General features: G+C 50.1%; 1 protein-coding gene across 10 annotated transcripts in view; it reads left to right on the top strand.

Annotated features, from left to right (window-relative positions):
- RGS6 (regulator of G protein signaling 6) overlaps nt 1-17,871 on the top strand; it is a 490,473-nt gene extending 472,602 nt beyond the window's left edge. For 7 of the 10 annotated variants that reach the window (XM_019640410.1, XM_019640408.1, XM_019640413.1 and 4 more), the window contains 2 exons: nt 326-379; nt 10,805-11,468. In XM_019640410.1, coding sequence (XP_019495955.1) covers nt 326-379; nt 10,805-11,005 — 255 coding nt within the window. In that variant the 3' untranslated portion in view covers nt 11,006-11,468. The other 3 variants (XM_019640416.1, XM_019640418.1, XM_019640419.1) reach the window with 3 other exon arrangements.
- The last annotated feature ends 206 nt before the right edge of the window (nt 17,872-18,077 follow it).

Here is an 18,077-nt window from a genome sequence, read left to right as displayed (position 1 = left end):
CACACTGCTGACTGTGGGCCACGCAGAGCTGCAGCGGCTCCTACTCTGAGCCCTGAAGCGCGATTAGTGTCCTGGAGAAACACACAGCCCTCTCTGCTCACTGCTCCAAGGAGGCCACACCATCTCCTGTGGGCTTCTGTTTTCTGCGTCTCCCACTGACTCTCGCATACAGCGCTGGCTGCTTCTCTTTTCCAGTTTTTTCGCCCTGTTTTGCTTTTGTTTTCGTTCATTAGCTGCCGCTCTGCTGTTTGGAAACCATGTGTAAGCTGAAGATTATTTTTCTTTCTGTATTTTATTCCCTACCTTTTTCCCCCTCGCCCTAAAGCCAGAAAGTGAGCAAGGTCGTAGAACTTCCTTAGAAAAGTTCACTCGCAGTGTGGTAAGTTCAGCTGGTTTTCTTCCCTCATGTTTTTTATTTTGTTTTGTTTTTTCTTTTCTCAGTTCTTTTTTTGTTGTTGTCATTTCCTCTGGGGTGGGAGGGAGTCCAGTGCTTTCCCCCTCAACACACACCCCTTTTCTTTTGCAAGTGTCTGCAGCTTCACTTCTAGGGACGGATTTGCAAAAGACCAAGTGGCTCCCTCTGCAGAAGGTGCACACTCAACTGCGCAGCCTCGGGGCCTCGCACTTGACCTTCTGTTCAGGGCTCTGAGGAAGAAGGACCCCGCCACCCTCTGGGCTGTGCGGTTTGTGCATCTTCTGCAGCAGCCCAGGGAGAAGGCCATCAAACTGTACCATGAAATAAATTGGCTCAGAACCATAGCTCATCTAAAAAAAAATGAATTCCAAATTTCCTTCTGTGAACTCAGGCAGCCATGCAGGAGCGGGTCGCGAGCTGCTGCTGCTGTGTAGGCGGCTTTTGCGTGTGCAAAATGTGGCCGTGCTGCATGGGTTCTGGCGACGTGGTCTAGCTGGTGTGTGTTAGTGGCCTCTGCATGAGTTCAGCCTTTAGTGCCCCTCATCAGCCTCATTTGCATAGTGTGCCAGGACAGGAGGGCAGTAGCCATGGGGCAGAGGGAGAAGCAAGTCCCTGCACTGTCTCTGTGCCCTCAGGGGCAAGACCTTGACAAGCTCCCCAGGCTTTCCTTCTGACAAAGGGAGTTAAGATGGACTACAGGTTCACTCTCTTGCTAGGAAGTGGCCTTACCCCATGCACCCCAGCTTAGGTGGGGTAGAGACCAGCACAGTGGCACACAGGAGACCCTGTGGTAACAAATGAGAGCGCTGAATGAGTAGGTCTTCCCCTGGTGCATGGAGGAGATTCTGTACTGTGGTCTGTAGAACAGCACAGATTCTCTGCAAGATTTGAACAACAAGCAATCCTACTCATTCACTTACTCATCAAAAACAAGCTGCTGAGTTCATGAGGCCCAGCCTGCACTGTTAACATCAAACTACAGGGAACCAACATGGCAGCTGGGGAATAGGGACCCCACAGATGGAACTGGCCATGTTTCTCTTCCCAAAGGCCGGAAACTCATTGATGTTGACTAGCCTTATTCCCCGCTCTGTTGAAGAGGGAAACCCTTGTAAAACTTCACTACAGTGTGATCAGTATCTTTATTTCATCTTTTAAACATAAAAATCTAACAATTCTGGGTTGAAAGCAATGTAGTTATTTACCTGTCATAGCTAGATGCATTTTAGCTGAATTTAAACATTATTTTGAATTTGCTAGATGTAAACATCACAGTAGCCCCAGTAGGTGACAATTAAAATATGGGTGCTGAGCTCTCTCTTCTCGGGTTTTCCCTTTTCTGATGTTTACTCATGAAGCGTCAGAGAGCAGAATGCAAGGCCTGCTGGTCCCCTGTCCGTCTTCATGGCTGTTTTGCCATGAAGCCATGTGGCTTCACACACCAAGAAGTTTCCACAGGCTGTCATAGGCAAGGCCTATGGGACGTCCTCCACCCATCATGGCCTGATAGAGAGTAAAGGGAGCCCATTCCTCTCTGTCCCTTTTGAGGACTGGATACAGTAGTTAGAAGGTATTTAGGGATTTTGTCGACAAGCCCAGAGTGTACTGTGAGGCACCTTGGACTGTCGGTGTAAACTAGGACAGCAGAGCTCTCACAGCCCCATGGAGGCCCTTCAGGTGGACCACATGGGCCAAGGGTGTGAGAGAGGAAGGCTGGTATTCAGACGAGACATCCATACATCTCCAGGCTGCTTTTCATGAGACGTGGGTCTCAGGAAAGGCAAACATGATCTCGGTGAAGCTCTGTAAAGAGTATTTATTGATGTCCCTTTATCTCAGAAGTGGTGTTGGTTCAGTGGTTCTCCAAGAACTGTTAACAAAGTGTTCAGGACCAAAAAGCATCAGACACCTTCCCAGTGTCTGAAACGTGCACATGGGAGAACTTCCCGAGATGTTTTCAGGGCCAGCTGAAGGAGAAAAATCTCCCAGACTGCTGAGATTTTTGGCATCTATGTGATAAAAGGCCCAAATTAAAAAAAAAAAAAACCTGAACTCCCTGCTACTCTTTTATGAAAACTGGTGCATTCTGATCTTTTAGTTCCAGTGGTGGGGATGGAGATGCATTTGCGCTGACCCATCCATGCTCCTGTGCTCTTGGAATAGCACCATATCCACCCAGGATGTGGCTAAGTTTCAAGGGAATGGCCCATGGCTGTAGAACAATGGAAACTCTCAGGGTTATTTTGAGGCTGAAACCCAAAAACTTGGTCTCAACAGCCCAGGGTTCTCATCAAATGGAATTAGCCAACCGACCAATATGCCTTGTAATTTGATAACCATTTTCTAGATGTAATATACGTCAAGTGCCTGATTTCTAGAAAAGAACATCTACACGAATATTTCATGTGCTACATACTGTGAATTATAAAGCTCAATGAAGGGCTAGCTCAATGGTATTCTCATGGTGCTGGGAAGTATGTGTAGAAAGACCATCTATGTCATGGGGCTAATAATGGAAAAATGAGGGTGTGAAGCTGGGAAGCTCATGGATCAAGGATGTGAGGCCAACTGCCATGGAGGACTAATTGGTGGCAAGAAATGTTGATCCTGGCAGTTGGTTAGCTCAGTCAGCAGCTTCTTATCAAGACCGAGTCTGAATCCAGAATTTCTCCCATGCCTGTGTCCTTTCTTTTCTTGGGAAAGGAGAAACATTTTGAGAAGGCAGATTGTTCTTTCCAAGTTTCAGCGGTGTCATGACATGATTGAAAGTGACAAATGTCCCCTTTTACATGAGATTCTGGGGAATAGTTTAATGCAGTTCATGGAAGCTGCGAGGGTCATGCTCACTCGGGTGCAGAAGGGGCCTTGCAACCCCCAGCAGAGGCCATCCTGTGTGAGCTACTCCTTCTAATGGAAGTCTCATCCTGAGTCACCCAGAACTTGAAGGTACAAAGAAAATGTCTGAGGATATGCTGTGTCAAGCATTGTGTAGTTCGGCAGACTGGAGCCACCAAGTCTGTGTGAAGCCCTGCTTACTTGACAGGGAAGGCCCAGGTTCAGAACCAAACATAACTAAAAGTCCATGGCACGGTGCAACTAGCCCATATTGCATCTCTATTCAAAACAGAAAACAGGACTCCCTCTGATGGGCCCAGCTCCACAGATGCCCAGCTGGCCAAGCAAAGCACAGGGTGGATTTCAGCTCCTTGCCCCTCAGCTGCACAGGTGCAGTGAACGACTTACACCACTGTCCATGGTGACCCTGGTCCCAGGAGTCCCAGTCTCAGGAAGAGCTGTAACATATAGCAGCTTCTCAAGGGGGGTGGGGGGTGGGGGGCAGACATGGCCTCAGGTCAAATGAATGGAGCCTGTCTCTCCCTTGTCCTGCCCACTGGGAAGCTTCCTTTCAGGGTGGCTGTAAAACAGGAAAGCCACAGTAGGAAACATCTGGCCTGTCATTGTGGGTTACCTTTGCATCACCTGCCATCTCTTCTTCAGGTTCTTTGGTGGGAAGTCCTAGGCATTACTGACTGGGGGAGGAGGAGGGTTCTCAAACTAAAGACCACTTCCTACCGCTCAGTACCGACCAGCCCGCCATTCTCCACCATCTTCGTGGTTTTGCAGTTAACAGATGAGGGTCTGAGGGAGGCCAGAGCTACAAGGCCCATCCTCCCACTGCTCTCTCATAGGCACGCTCATTCCTTCAGGGTCTACAGCAAAGTGGGGAGGGCCTCTCCAGGGGCTGACTTTGACATCGAGGACCAAGGGGATGCATGGGAGGAGGGCGAGAGGAAGCAATGACATTGTCCCTTTTGGGATGGTGGCCAAAGTTATCCAGTGAGAGCTCCAACCTGGGAAGGAGAAGCTACAGAAACTCCCCTGCTCTTTCTGTACAGTTCCGCAGAATGATGGCATTTATATTAGGATAAGTGGCAGCCCCAACTGATGCTGGCAGTAGCCTCGCTGGGCACCTTTGCCTCGGACTGAGTTGAAGCCTCCATTGCCCTCTGGAGAGTCTCATCAGCTGTAGCCTTGGGCTCCAAAAATGGAAAACGGGGTTGCTGGTGCTTGAGTAAGCACAGGAGGTCACAGAGGAGAGCGGAGACGAGGACGAGGTGTGTTCATTCCCCTCCTAAGAGAACATCACAGTTGAGCTTTGCCAAGGTGCTCCTTAGAATTAAGACAGCAAGGGCCGGGGGTTGAGGGAGCCCTGGCATGTGCTGAGTGGCATCTCTGGGACAGGCGTTTCTGTCCTGCCTGCCAAGGAATGCAGCAGGAAAGTCACATGGAGACCAGGAAGCTCTGGGAGCCAGCTGTCACCCACCCTCACCCTCCCTCATTCTCCCTCCCTCTCCTTTTTCTCCCTCCCCAGCCAAAAGCTAATGAGAGCTAAAAAGTCAGCAGCTCACTCCCTCCCCTGCCCCCTTCCAGGCAACTCTGCAGGAAGAAACCCCCTGCTCCAGGCCCAGGTGCTGAACCGGAAGTGAGTGCGGAGGCTCCTGGCAGGCGAGGCAGAGGGCAGATAACCAGGATATTCAGCCAGCCTGGCATGAGCAGCTCCTTTCTGGAGGAGGGTGTTTTCCCCTCCCCCTCAGTCATGCATGCTGATGGAATGAGTTCTCAAATACCTGGACGCAGCAGAACCCCCGGAGGGCTTTGACTGGAGTTGAAAAAATACTTTTGGACCTCCAGCAAGGGACGATTGGCTAAAAATCTTTACACAGGGTTGGTGTTGATTGCAAATAGTCCTTGGGCTCCTGTGGGACCACGGGTCACAGACTAGACTGCCAGCCTCTCCCATTTCAGAGCCCTGAGAGCTAGTGGTAGTGAAACCCTGGCCTGCCTGGAGATGGAGGTGGACTTCCATAGCAGTATTTGGAGGGGAAAGCATGGAAATCTGCCTCTTTGGGGTAGCAAGGACTTCTGGAACTCTGGGAAACTCCTCAGCAGCCCCCATTGGATGGCTCCTGCTTCCAGCCTCAGCTTACTAGCTGTGTGACCGAAGGCGTTCACCAGCCGTCTCTGAGTGCTGGTTTTCTCCTTTGTTCAATGGCTTGGACTAGATCATCTCTATGGATTTTTTCAGCTGGTAGTGTCTACAGGTCTGTGCTTCTCTCCATCCTGAGATTTCTGAGCTGCGTGAATCATCCCTCAGAGTGAGAGATGAGATGCCTTCCTGCCCGGGAAGTGGCTGCCAGCCTTTGAGGCCAGGAAATAAGCCATGGATAGAGTCGGGTTGGGTGTGTATTTAAAATCCTTCCACAAGGATTTGAGGATAAAGCACCAGAACTAAGAGTGCCACAGGCTGTCTAAGCCACAGGCTCGCTCCCTCCGTTGCTCAGGGCCCCCTCACACACCTGGAGGGCAAGTTTTCCAGGTCCGCAGCCCCTGCCCTTCTGGGATAGCCGCCCAACCTGGTGTGTGTTAGGAGGTAGGGGGTGAGGTCAGCTGGGCAGAAGAGTGGCTCCAGTTTGGGTGCTGCCATATCACGATGCACTGTGGGATATGGGAAGGAATGAAATGTGAGCATTTGGGGACCTCAGCATCACTCTGCTGCTCACCTGCCACCACACGTTCTGGTTCCCTGCAGATCTCTGGGCCAGCTTGCCACTGTCCTCTCTCAGAGCTTGGCAAAAGGAGGTTAGAGAGCCCATGTAATCCTGGGTACAGTCAGTGGCAGATTAAGTCTCCGCTGGTCTTTAGCCTCACACCCTCTTGGCTCCAGATGGAGTTTGAAAAAGCATATCTAATGTTATAATTTCGTAGCTGAAAGTGAAAACGTCTATTTTTTATAAACAAACTATAAAATGTAAGACAGCTGAATCAGCTTGGCTGTTGGGATACAGGGAAGACTAAGTGATGAAGTGATTCTTCATGGTGGAGGTAGTGGGTCTTCCCGAAACTCGGGAGGGTCAGAGAGTGTCACGTTTCAGAAACTCAGCCCTAGACCCTGCCACTCTTTTAGAAGGAGGATCAAACCCCCTCCCAAGCTGTTGCAGCTGGTGGTTCAACCTGTCAACCAAAGGCAGCTAAAAACACGCTCCCCATGGAGTGCCACTCAGAGAAAAAAAGCAGCAGTGACTCAGCCTCCCACATGTGGGGACACATGGGGTGAGCAAGGCTCTGCAGAGCTGCTCCCTGCCTGCTCTCGCCGGCCCTTCCTCGCCCCCCACCCAGGCCCTATCCTGCCTTCCCCAGACCCCAATGTGCCAAGCAGTCAAGTGAAAATCAAAGTCCTCTGAGGCAGAAAGGCACAGCTGTGTGTTTACAGCCACTGATTCACATCCAAATCGCATCCCCTGCCAGTCTCCGCAAGGCAGGCTGGGGGCAAACCGTGTGTGTGTGTGTGTGTGTGTGTGCCAGGCAGGAATCTATTTTGGGAGGTGACCTGCAGCCCTCTGCCATAACAGAGCCTTCCTCCCACCCCCCACTCAGGAAAGACGTCCTTCTAGAAGGAGCTCTTACTTTAGAAGTGGCTGATGGGGTTGTGGGATTTCAGCCTGTTCCTTGTCACTTGTCCAGTCAGACTGCTGGCACCTGTCCCCAGGCAGCCGCACAGGACAGCCATGGGCTCCCATCTGTCCAGTGAGAAGACAGTGAAGGTGACTGCGCAGCCCTCAGCAGGATAGACAGCGGGAAGTGCAGACCATTCAGGCGACAGGACGCCCACCTCTGCAAAGGACAGAGTCCCCCTCATTCTGTCAGAGAAGCAGTGGCACCATCCAAGGGGTGGGAGAGAAAAACCTTCAACCGCTAGTCAGACTTTGGAATAGCAGGAACCTAGGAAGGAGGCAAAGCTGCCTAAGTCAAGGTCAGGGAGAAGAGAACCAACGCTGCCTGTGTCCAAACTGGAGAATTAGAAATCAGAGAGCTCAAGGTCTAAGGACCTCGAAGGCTGAGAAATAAGACCACCATCATGCTTCCCCCAAAATGAGCTCTTGGTGAAAACAAACTCAGAGCCTTCCCTTTTTTAAAGCAAATACTTTTTTCAAGTAACTTTGGTTGCAATTGAGTTTGGGAAGCATGGTATTCTGAAAGGAGGGCAGGGTCCAAATCCACATGTAGGAACAATCTGTAAGACATCGCTATGAAGCAGGATGCTGCACGGGACACTGTGGGGAGCTGAGAAGAGCTCAGAGCACTCGGATTTTTCAGTTTAGTGATGTTACCCAAAAGCCAATGAGAGAAAGACACTCGGGTATTTGATGGCTCCCCAACAGATGGGATGGTAGACAGAGCTGGGAGTGTGTAGACACCCCAGCAGTCCAGGGTGAGTGGACATTTCTTGATTTTTCCAGACAAAGCGAGAATAAATGGAGGAAAGACATGGGGAGGGTCACTCTACTGAAGCATATTCTAACAGTAGCAACTACCCAACAGTGGCGTATGTCGCCTCAAGGAACGCTGAGCTCCCTAGAAACCTGCAGAGGCTGAACAGCCAAGGACATTGTAAAGTAGGTTTCTGCACTGGATTTCGTCATCTCTTCCAGCTGAAACCCTCTGATCCATTAAATATTTGTTAAATGGATCCTGTGGCATTCTATTCTGTGGTTTTATAAGTAAGCCATGGAAAATGAGAATGGATCCTATGGAGGGAGTTTGCTGAGAGTGAGGAGAGGGATCCAAAAGTCAGATTAGACTCTGCCTTGGGGGAGAAAAAGCCAGATGATGACACAGTCAAAGCAAGGGCAACTGTCCAGGAGTGGAATTACTGCCCTTTGCATGTCATCGTTGCCATTTGGGTTTTTTGTTTTGTTTAAAGCCAATCCTGTGGCTGTAGCTGAGCTCTAGGCAACAGGGCTCTCTCCCTGAATGCCTAAAGGGAGGTGAGTGAGTAGAGGAGCCCGTTGGCACAGGGAGGCTGAGCAGCTGTAGTGAGTAGAGCTGAGCACAGCTGGGGTGGGCGTGTATGTGGGGCGCCCTAGCACTGCATTGGAGAAAGCTTGGCCCGTCATTATTCCCACCCAGAAAAGGTGTTGTGTTGAAAGCAGGAGAAATGATAAAGTCAGTTGCAGATTTCAGGTGGGCAAGCTGGCACCAAAAACATCTCAGCCTCGCCAGGAGCAGAACATGCCTCCATAGGCCTTAGACCGAGGAGGAACTACCCTCTCTATGCCCCTCCTCTTGGGCTCTGCCTAGAGGACTCATCTTGAACCCAACTGGGAAGGCAAGGACTCTCATGTCCCATTCTTTCCAGCTGTCCTGAGGACCAACCTGGCTGCCTATGGGACTCTCTCCCCTCTCTTAGTCTTCTCTAGGGCTGCTTTCAACTCATCACGGAATTGTGTAATTATGGTGATTATAGCTTATGGCTTTTTTTCCTCTCCTCATCTTTTGCTTTCAAATTCTTTGAGGCCTCTCATTAAACATGGCGATCCCGGTAAAGTCAGCAAAGTTTTAATAAGACATTTTTTCAAGCTAAAGATTGTAACTATATTCTCTCAGACAGTCCATTAAAACTCTGTCAGGCATAATTGGTGTCTGGATAGAAGACGTAGGGGAGAGAGGAACGGAGATCGAGGGTACACCCATACTTTCTCACAGGGTTGGAGAACTGTTCTTCACCCTGCCCCCTGGCCTTTCTCATTTGCGCCAAGAGCGTGGTGCATCTGAATACCCCGTGCCTACTGGAAAAAGACCAGGATGGAAAAAGTCAAGCAAGGATCAAGGGCGGGCCTTTCCATCATAGCAGATTAAGTCGGGAAGTGGAGATACAGGAGCCAATGAAAAACTCAACCCAACCTTGTAATCTGCAGCAAAACCAATGAGGAAATTCTGATGGGTTCTCGCTCCTGGATGATACTGAAAGGTTCCAGGGCACCCATAATTCTAAATATGTAAAGGAGTCAACCATTAGCATCTGTGAGTGATCACTGCCCAGCATTCATAAGCTTGATGGCGGTTTCCTGGGCAATGACACAGCTGCAGAGCTCATCATTTGCAAGCCTTCAGTCATAGCTTCATGAATTGTTTCTAGGGACCTTACGAGGAGTAATAAGAAGGTGTGTGGGTGGGGTGGTGGCCACCAGCACCCCCAACCTGCCCTCCAGCAGCTTCACTCAGGTTTGGTGACAGGGTCCCCTTTCTTTCTATACTCCCAGGACCACATAGATGATGTACAGCGAGGTGCATCTCGCCTAGGCCATAGTGCATTTTGAGAGGCTCCGATTGGCCCCTCATGGCTGCCTGCCCTGAGCCATCCAGACTCTCCTTATTCTGTCAGTAGTTAGCCATGTGGGGTGTGACTGAGCACTACCAACCACTCAGGGTTGAATGTTGTCAGAAACCTGGCAGCAACGTTTCCCCCAACTGCATTCTCATCCCCCACTGAAGATGGCCTAGTGGCTTTGCCCGCTGAGAACAACATCCCTTTCCCCACCAGGATGCAGAGAAGTGGGCTGAGTTAGAGACAGACAGCCCCAGCTGAATCCTATTTCTCCACCTGATATTGGAATGAGACCCTGGCAAGTCGCTCACTTACCTGATGGGTGTAACAAAGCCTACTGCGTGCAGTGGCTGTTGGCACTAAATGAGGGCGTGACAGCAGTGGCTGCCATTTTTGGGGGCTGACTGTGTTATACTACGGGCATCTGAGTCATGCTAAGCTTGACCTGAGAAGGACTTTGATTCTACCTCGCTGTACCACTTACCTGGGTGACTTCAGCAGCTCCGCTAAGCCTCAGTTTCCTCATCTGTAAAAGAGAGATAAGAGTAAATGATTAAGTGGGGAAAAAATACACGAGGTGCTTAGCACAGTGTTCATAGTGTATCTGCTCAAGCCTAGCACTTTGTATTATTATTTTCATTATTATGATGTTTTCTGCAGCCCATGCTTAGCTCTTATTACCTTACTTAGTTTCCAATAATATTCTGTGAGGCGGGTCTCGTTAGATTTATTTTGCAGTTGAGGATAGTGAGGTGGGTATTTCATATATGACAATGTGTGCAAAGCACATTTATTTATTACAGTGACCAGCTCAATGAACTACTCAATAAACCGTAGCTGTTATTATTGGCTTATTTTTAAAATCGATCCAGAGAGCCAATTTCCCTGCTTTCCCTGGGAATGGAGGGACTCTGGTGCCAGCTTCTGCCTGTGGTCAATTTCCCAGGGCCCCTAAGCACTTCCCGGGGAGCCGTGGGAGCTGTGGGGCTCGTAGCTGTGTGGCGCTGGAAGGTGGAGGGAGCCACCAGGAAAATGTCGCATACGATGTCAGGATCTGGCATTTGCCCCCTACTGAGGTGCAGGACCCTGAGACGCCTCCGATCAGGAAACATTCCCTCCACTCCCCACCCCCACCTCCCCATGATAGGACCATGAAATTCAACCCTCCAGATGCAGTGCTTGGCACAGCAGACGCCTCATTCCCAGAAACCCTTTCCTTTCAGCTGCCTGGAGCTACCTGGAGCAATACAGCCTCACCAAGCCCTGCTGCTCCATCTGCCAGATCGACAAAGGCTTTTCTATTTTTTAAGCACGTACTGCAAGGTGGGGTTGTTAGAGGAGTCAGGAACAGGTGGCAGGAGATGCTTGGAAATCCCAGTAAACCAGAGCCCTGGGGTGCATACTCCTACTGCTTGCAATACTGACAGAAACAGAAGCGGAGAGGTCATTTCCACTGACATGGATGGCTTTTTCCTGGGGAGAATTCAGGGTTTTTATAGTTATATCTTAAGGTAAATGCTTTAAGTTTGCAGTGTTTGTCCAAGATTGGCATCTTAGGAGCCTGATGTTCAAGCTCTACAGCCAATCACGTGTTTGCTTATGCACCTTGCATGAGATGCTTATGTAAGTAAGTGCCTGTGGCGTAAACATGCACATGAACGTGTGTACAGCTGTACACACAGTGCATGTGCTGCCTGCCTGAGAGACACCTCCATGTTCAGTGTATGGTACGTGTGTGACATACGCTGCAGGACTGCATGTCGCCTGCCCATGGATTGCATGCCCACTGCAGCTGTGTGCGTGTCTGGGCAGGGGCTCCCTTAAAGCCTCAGGTCTTCATGGTTTCAGCTGGATAAGTTATTCTTCACTTCCCTTCCTAAAAACACAATTGCCTAGTGCTGCTGGCGCAGAGTCAGAATGGCCGCTGCATTTCACCCCCGAGGTGGCTTCCTTCCAGCAGTGGGTGAGTGACCCCGGCGTCGCACTCTCTAACCTTCTTTGGGATCCTTCTGTACAGAAGGTGCTCCAGGCTCCAGAAGAGATGATCTGTTTGTCTGTGGCCTCGTCTCTGCCCACCACTCCTGTTCTCAGACCCTCATTCCATGGACAGTCAGTGGCACCCATTTTTGGTGTCCCCGTTTTTCCTGCCCATTTTTTGCATCCATAGTATTTTTTCCTAAGAAACAAGGAGTTAAGGGGTCCAGAATTGACTCTGAGAGGAGTCCGTTGCCCCAGAGGCAATGTACCAATAATGTCTTTAGGTATTGGTCCTAAAACTGGCTTCTCCTGGATCCCTAGCAGAGCAGGACAGAAATGCCCATCACCTTTGAAGATGCTTCCAAATCCACCAGCAGCATCCTTAGGCTTCATCTCCCAGATACATATTCTATAACCCTTCTTCTATGGCCTAAGGCCAAGTCCTGTGGGAATCTTGGCAATCCCCCGTTCTATATAGTTCATTCCACTTGGAGTGGGGCAGCTCTGCCTGCCCCTCCACGGGAGAAAAGGCTGGGCACCCACCCATCCACTGCCCCAGAGGGGTGAAAAACATTACAGCAACATGTGGAAAGGGTCTGTAGGGAAGTAATAAGGTTCTCTGTGGCCCAGAATTCCATTGGCCCAAGTTTCTATCCAAAGATCTCTTGAAAAATGCTGCCTGACCTGTCCCCTGCTGCACTTTTTCAAGTTAGAAATACATGACTGATAGGCGCCTGCTGAACTACATTCCTGGTGGCAGGGAGGGAAGGGAAACCAGCCGGCACTCTTTGCGTATGTGTCCAAAGGGACATGGACGTTCACAGAAGGATTGTGCTTCCGGGCGGTGGGGGGCGGTCAGCATGCCACTGCCTGTGCCTTCAATGCTCTGCCTTGGCAGCTGGCTTCACCCAGGACCCCAACCAATGGACATGTTTTGGGTGAATGTATTTGCAGGCAATGAGAAGTGCCCTTAGCAAGGTGGAGTTAGAGTCCTCGGGAGTATCACACACTGCCAAGCAAGTGATTCCCCCTGCTGTCTCGTCCACCAGACTTCAGCAGCGCTCTCCCCGATAGCCATAGTCAGGGGTCACTTGAACTCCCTACTTGGAAAGAAGTAGCATCAAGTTGTTGCCAATAGTAGCACAGCCATGTCCCTGTTTCCTTGAGTCTTTTGACCTTTGCCTAATTTGGAGTGTACCAGAGTTGAGATGCCAAAGTGCATTTGGGGAGGAGGAGGAGAGGAAGAGGCAGGCATTGCGCAGGCTACCAGAAGGCGTGCTACTGAGGGGCCTTCCGAGCAGAATGCCTGCCTCCACCCTGCTCCTGAGCCCACCAAGAACTTCCTGCAAGCTGAGTGTAGAAAGAGCATCTGCATTGTTCAGTCAGAACTAGAGGAAGGGGATAAGAAAGATCTCCCTGCACCGGGAGAAAAAGCAACAGGAAAGTGGGAATGTACAATTTGGAAAGTAGGCTGGGGTGTCTGTGCCTGGGCATGGTGCCACCAGTGCAGGGCACAGCTGCTGAGCCCTTGTCGCTCCTGGCATGCCTGCCTGGTTCCAGATTTGTCCAGAGGTTGCACTGCTGGAGACCATGAAGTACGCTCACCACCCACCAAAACTAACAGGCAGAGGCTGTCCTTTGCAAAGGGTCCTGTAAGTGCTGAGCATGATGGGAGGAGGAGTCAGATTCCAGGGAGGGCTCCCCAGCCTGGCTGGGACACCCTGCTTTAGGCACTTGGTTCTTATTGGAGTAAGGCAGCTCTGCCTGCCCCCTCCTTAGAAAAGTAATCAGCACACTTGCACCTCTCCTCCCTAGGATGGTTGCTATGGAGATCCCAGAGACACCAGCACCAATAACACAGGGTCACAAACAGAAGTGGTGGCTTCACCTGGCCTGTGCCATGTGCACCAAGCAGTGGGGAGCTGCACCAGCTCAGCGCAGTCTCACTTTGCCAGGATTCCCAGCCAGAAGGTGGCACCTTCTCTTTCTCAGGAGTCCCAAATACGATGGGGGGAGCACCTCAGGCAAAGCAAGAGTCTCTGAAAGGGTCTCAAGTGTGCCCAAGAACTGAAGCTCCTTTCTCAGTGAGGTTGAGAAAAATCACCCTGTGCTGCCAAAGAGGTCGCCTGGTGTGACTGGACATGGAGGAGTCCTTAGTCCCTGAGCATTTCCCTCTGCCTCTTTCCTTGAGAGTGACAGTCACGTATCATGTAGAAGGTGTATGGAGCTTGAAGACCCACCCACTCAGCTCTGCCACTGGCTAGCTGTATGCTATCAGGCAAGTGGCTTGAGGTCTATTTGAGCCTGTTTCCTCATCTGTCCAATGTGGGGTGAAGTAATTAATACCTAATTGGCACAGGTGGTATGGAGCACAAGGGTCTGTCAAATGTCTGGCGTGCTTGAGCACAATAGCTGCTCCATGTTCAATCAGTGGGGGCTGTTAGTAACTGTCCTTGGCAGCTCACCTGTGTCCTCGGTAATGGAACCATCCCCACCCTGCCACCATCAAGGTCTGGGTGAGTTGAAGAGAAAGGCACTTGAGAAGGGAGGATACAGGAGCCATTGATACCACCCCATTGGGCAGGAATAGGAAATTCAGAGAAAAGTCTCTGGGAGATCAGGGGACAGGCTGATCCTTCGACATTTAGTTCAGGTAGGAGGGCTGGCAACTCACCTTTTCTACATTACAATTTTTTAAGGAAAAAAATGCGCTGATAGTTGCCAATACACGCTAGAGTAAGGTAACTGAACCTGCTTACGGTCCCAGTGACTTTTTGCGGGAATTGCTTTCACAGGCGTGACTGGCAGATTCCATAGACCCACCACTTCCGTGGCAAAGCCTGGTTGTTTATACCACTGCTCATCAGATGGCGGGGACGGGTTGTTGCAAAAGAATCCAATTTTATTTTGATCACATTCCTTTTTTTTAACAAGTGTAAATGTACATGAATGTATATCAATTCTTCAGCCAGTGAGCTTTTTTTATTAATTCAATTTTCACCTATCTCTTGATTTTTTAAAAAAACCTGGGTGTTGTTTTATGTGTGTGGTATCTTATTTTTAAAAAGTCAAATAAAGAGAACATTTTAAAACCAAATAAAATGCCCTTTACCTCCCGAGACAGACCAGAAGGCTTGGCAAAGACCTGGGCATAATACAGGAACAGATCTTACCACTAGGCTCCTCCCCCTCCCCCCACCCCGCACTACTGAAGAGTGAGAACCCCGTAAGCAGCCTGGCTCTGCTGTGGGTTAGCAGTGTGGAATCTTTGGCTTGTCCCATAACCTGATTTTCCCATTTCATCTGCCCCACCTTGCCTCACAAAGTTCAATGAAGGATGATAAGAGACAGAGAGTTGAAAAGCTTTTTTGAAGCTACTCTATATTCAGTATGGATTTTCCTACCATCTCCTGCCAGAACTGCCCAGACCTCTAAACTATTCCCACACAATGGGCACTCTCTCCCCCATTTTAAACATCATTGAGAAAGGAGACGCCACGGAATGCCTATGCTCCCTTTTGAAGTCATTCTTTTTGCTTTGCTCCGTGAGGAAGGGGTGCCAGGGATGGGCACAACCTCCGGGGCTGTCACCTGAGGAAGTTAGGTAGTCAGGCCTTTGGCCCCTCCTCTCACTGCGAAACCCATGTCAGGGCCCCTGCCTTTCTACCTGGCGCTTCGGCTCCTGACCGCTTCCTCAGCAAGGTCCCCCAGGACTGTGATTCCACACATACTCATCATTTATGAACCTGAGCATCATCTACTCCTAGGTGACCTTCAGTCTTCTTGGGAGGACAGCTCATCCCTGGGGCCTCCCACTTCTTGCCTGCTGAGAGCGCTGGGTGAGCTCTGTTCAACAAAACACCACTTTTCATTAGCAAAGATGAAAAACGCCACAACAAGGTGACCGGTTTAGATCAATGGAGACTAGAAATAGTGTTCCAAATGAGTTGTGTTGTGAGTTCTAGTTCTCCTAACAGAGGAAGCTGGTTTTCTTATAGACTGGAGGGGAAGCGCTGAGTTTAGCTAAAAAGCTACGTTGCCGGGACAGCAATTGAAAAAGAGTAAGGAGTGGGAAACTTCAAAGCAAAATGTGACAGCTAGGGATTTTTTCTAATCTTTTCTTTTTTTCCTTTTGAGGTGTAATTACATATGGCAAAATGAGCAGATTGGAAATTTGTGGTTCAATGAATTTGACAAGTGTATGCACCAGGGTAACCTACACCCCATCACCCTAGAAAGTTCCCTTATGCCCCTCTCCAATCAATTGTGTCCCTCTCCCCCAGAGGAAGTCACGGTTCATTTCTATCCCCATAGTAACATGGATTTCGACTTGGTGCACTTGAGAGCTGTAACTTTGGTCTTAGGTCATCTGAGCAAAGCAGCAAGACAATCTCATCAGCAGCTCAGATGTCTTTACCCCCTTAGCATTGAAAAGGGTCCTGCCTGAGGCCCTGGTGCTTGGCTCCACTGCCCCCAATATGCCATCTGACCCCAGGGCTACTCTCTGAGCCACAGCCCTTCTCCCGCCCAAAGAGTTTAGCATCCGTCTCCCAGGTAAGTAAGTGGCGACAGGTCTTGGTAACCCGGATGGTGCATGTTTGTTGATTAATACCTGCAGGTGCAATGCACAGAAGCACAGCATGTCAAGCAGCATGTTCATTTTCCTTAAAGCATCGCACAAAAGGGAGCTATTCCTTTTGCACTTTTCTTTTCGAAACAAAGAAGTCCATGACCACCTTCTTGCAAGCTTCTAGCTGTCAAGATGGCCACAGAGCTGAAATGATTAGCTAGGGTAGAGGGTGGGAAGTGAACGTGTGGGGGTGTTTGGGAGCCCAGCACTGAGCCCGTGGTCCATGAAACTGAAGGATCTCAAATTCCATTGGATTAAACTTTGCCAAATGCCTCAAAGGTGAAAAGCGCTTTGTCTGTATGCAAAGCTTTGGTGTCTCTGGAACGTACCTTCCGCAGCTCAGTTCTTAATCACTGTATATTTTTTCACTTGGACAAAGGCTGCCTGCTAATAGCATTTTCAACCACCTTCAGCTGCTTTGCTCAGCCACGCCAAGGCTTCAGGCTGAGCTGGCTGCAGTTTCCTGGCACCATGACGCATTCCCAACTGACCAGCACTGAGGAACATCACACATTCACACCCTGAAAAAAACAGCTTTCCCTGTAGCTATGCAAGATGGCAGGCAGAGGCAGAATCACCCCTCCCCTTACTAAGTGTTTCCTATAGAATCATCCAAACTGGAGGCAGGGACGGGGGTGAAGAGGAGGAGGAAGAGCCCTAAGGGCTCAGGCTGTTGCTCTCCACTGTCTGAGCAGAGTAGGGAGCTCAGGAGCTCCCAGCAAGCCCCTAGCAGCATAGACCTTGGGGCAGCTCATCTCTGAACACAGGTAGCCTCTGCTGCCAGATTTCACTTTGATCCCTGAAAACTACAGGAACCTTAGCTCTTCAGAAGGGAGGCAGCTGCTGAGCCAGTGTGATTGCAGGATTTTCTTCCCCAAAGCCCGAGGCCAGGCATCTAGCCCTGCCTGCGTCCTGCATGAGTAACCACCATCCGGCCTCACCCAGGAGGTCACTGCAGAGAAGACAGATTGCAGCTGGGCAGAGTTGCCCCTGCCACTGCCCTCCCTCCCCGAATCCAGCCCACCTGAACCCAGACGACCTCCTTTAGCAGCAGAATTGGCATTTGGTAAATGCATGACCGAGTGCAGGAGCAGGGAGAGGGAGACAAAATTGCGAGGAGCACCACCTGGATTGCTGAGAGGTTGGGAACAATCTCAGGGCGTGTTCTCTAGGCTGGTCAGCTGCACCCCCACCCCCTGAAGTCCAGAGAAATAGAAGCAGCTGGGAGAGCAGGATTGATGGGTTGGCCACAGGTCCTTGGAGTCAGAGCTGTGAGGCTGAGTTCCAGGATTTCGGCAGGAAGAGATTAATTAGTGCCTCCAAGCCCTGCCCAGCCCACTCTGTAGAACTGGGAGGTATAGAGGATGGGGGGCCTCAGGGTCAAATTCAGCTAAAACAAATAGCCACACAGTCCTCCAGAAATAGACTCTTCAGCCCCCTTTCCAGCCAAAATGATCTCACTAATGAGGAAGAAGCTATAATGAGGACTCGGATGCCTGGTAAACCTCACCTTCTTTGTCTCTGGGCTTTTAACATACACACTGGCAACAGACTGTTATACAGAAGCTTTAGTGATTTTTTTTTTCACATCTGCCAGCTAAATCAGAGCCCCAAATGCTGTGTATGGCAAACCTGGAACATATATATGTGGGGACACAATGTATAATTTGTGGCCCTGGTGGAGAAAGGATGGGGGGGCGGGGGGGAGCCAGTATTTGGTATGTGTTTATCGCAGTAATAAGGAGCGCCAAGAGGAAAGCAAAATCCTTGGTGCCTTTTGTCTGAGCAGGGATGGACACGGGAAAAGGGAGTGGAAGAGATTTGTTAGAACTCTCGGACCACGAGGCTGCTAGACTCATCAGCTCCACATTTCCCCAGAGAGGAACACA

The sequence above is a fragment of the Hipposideros armiger genome, unplaced genomic scaffold (assembly GCF_001890085.2).
Source record: "Hipposideros armiger isolate ML-2016 unplaced genomic scaffold, ASM189008v1 scaffold_49, whole genome shotgun sequence".
NCBI classification, from domain to species: domain Eukaryota; kingdom Metazoa; phylum Chordata; class Mammalia; order Chiroptera; family Hipposideridae; genus Hipposideros; species Hipposideros armiger.
This window is presented reverse-complemented; position numbering and strand designations above follow the sequence as displayed.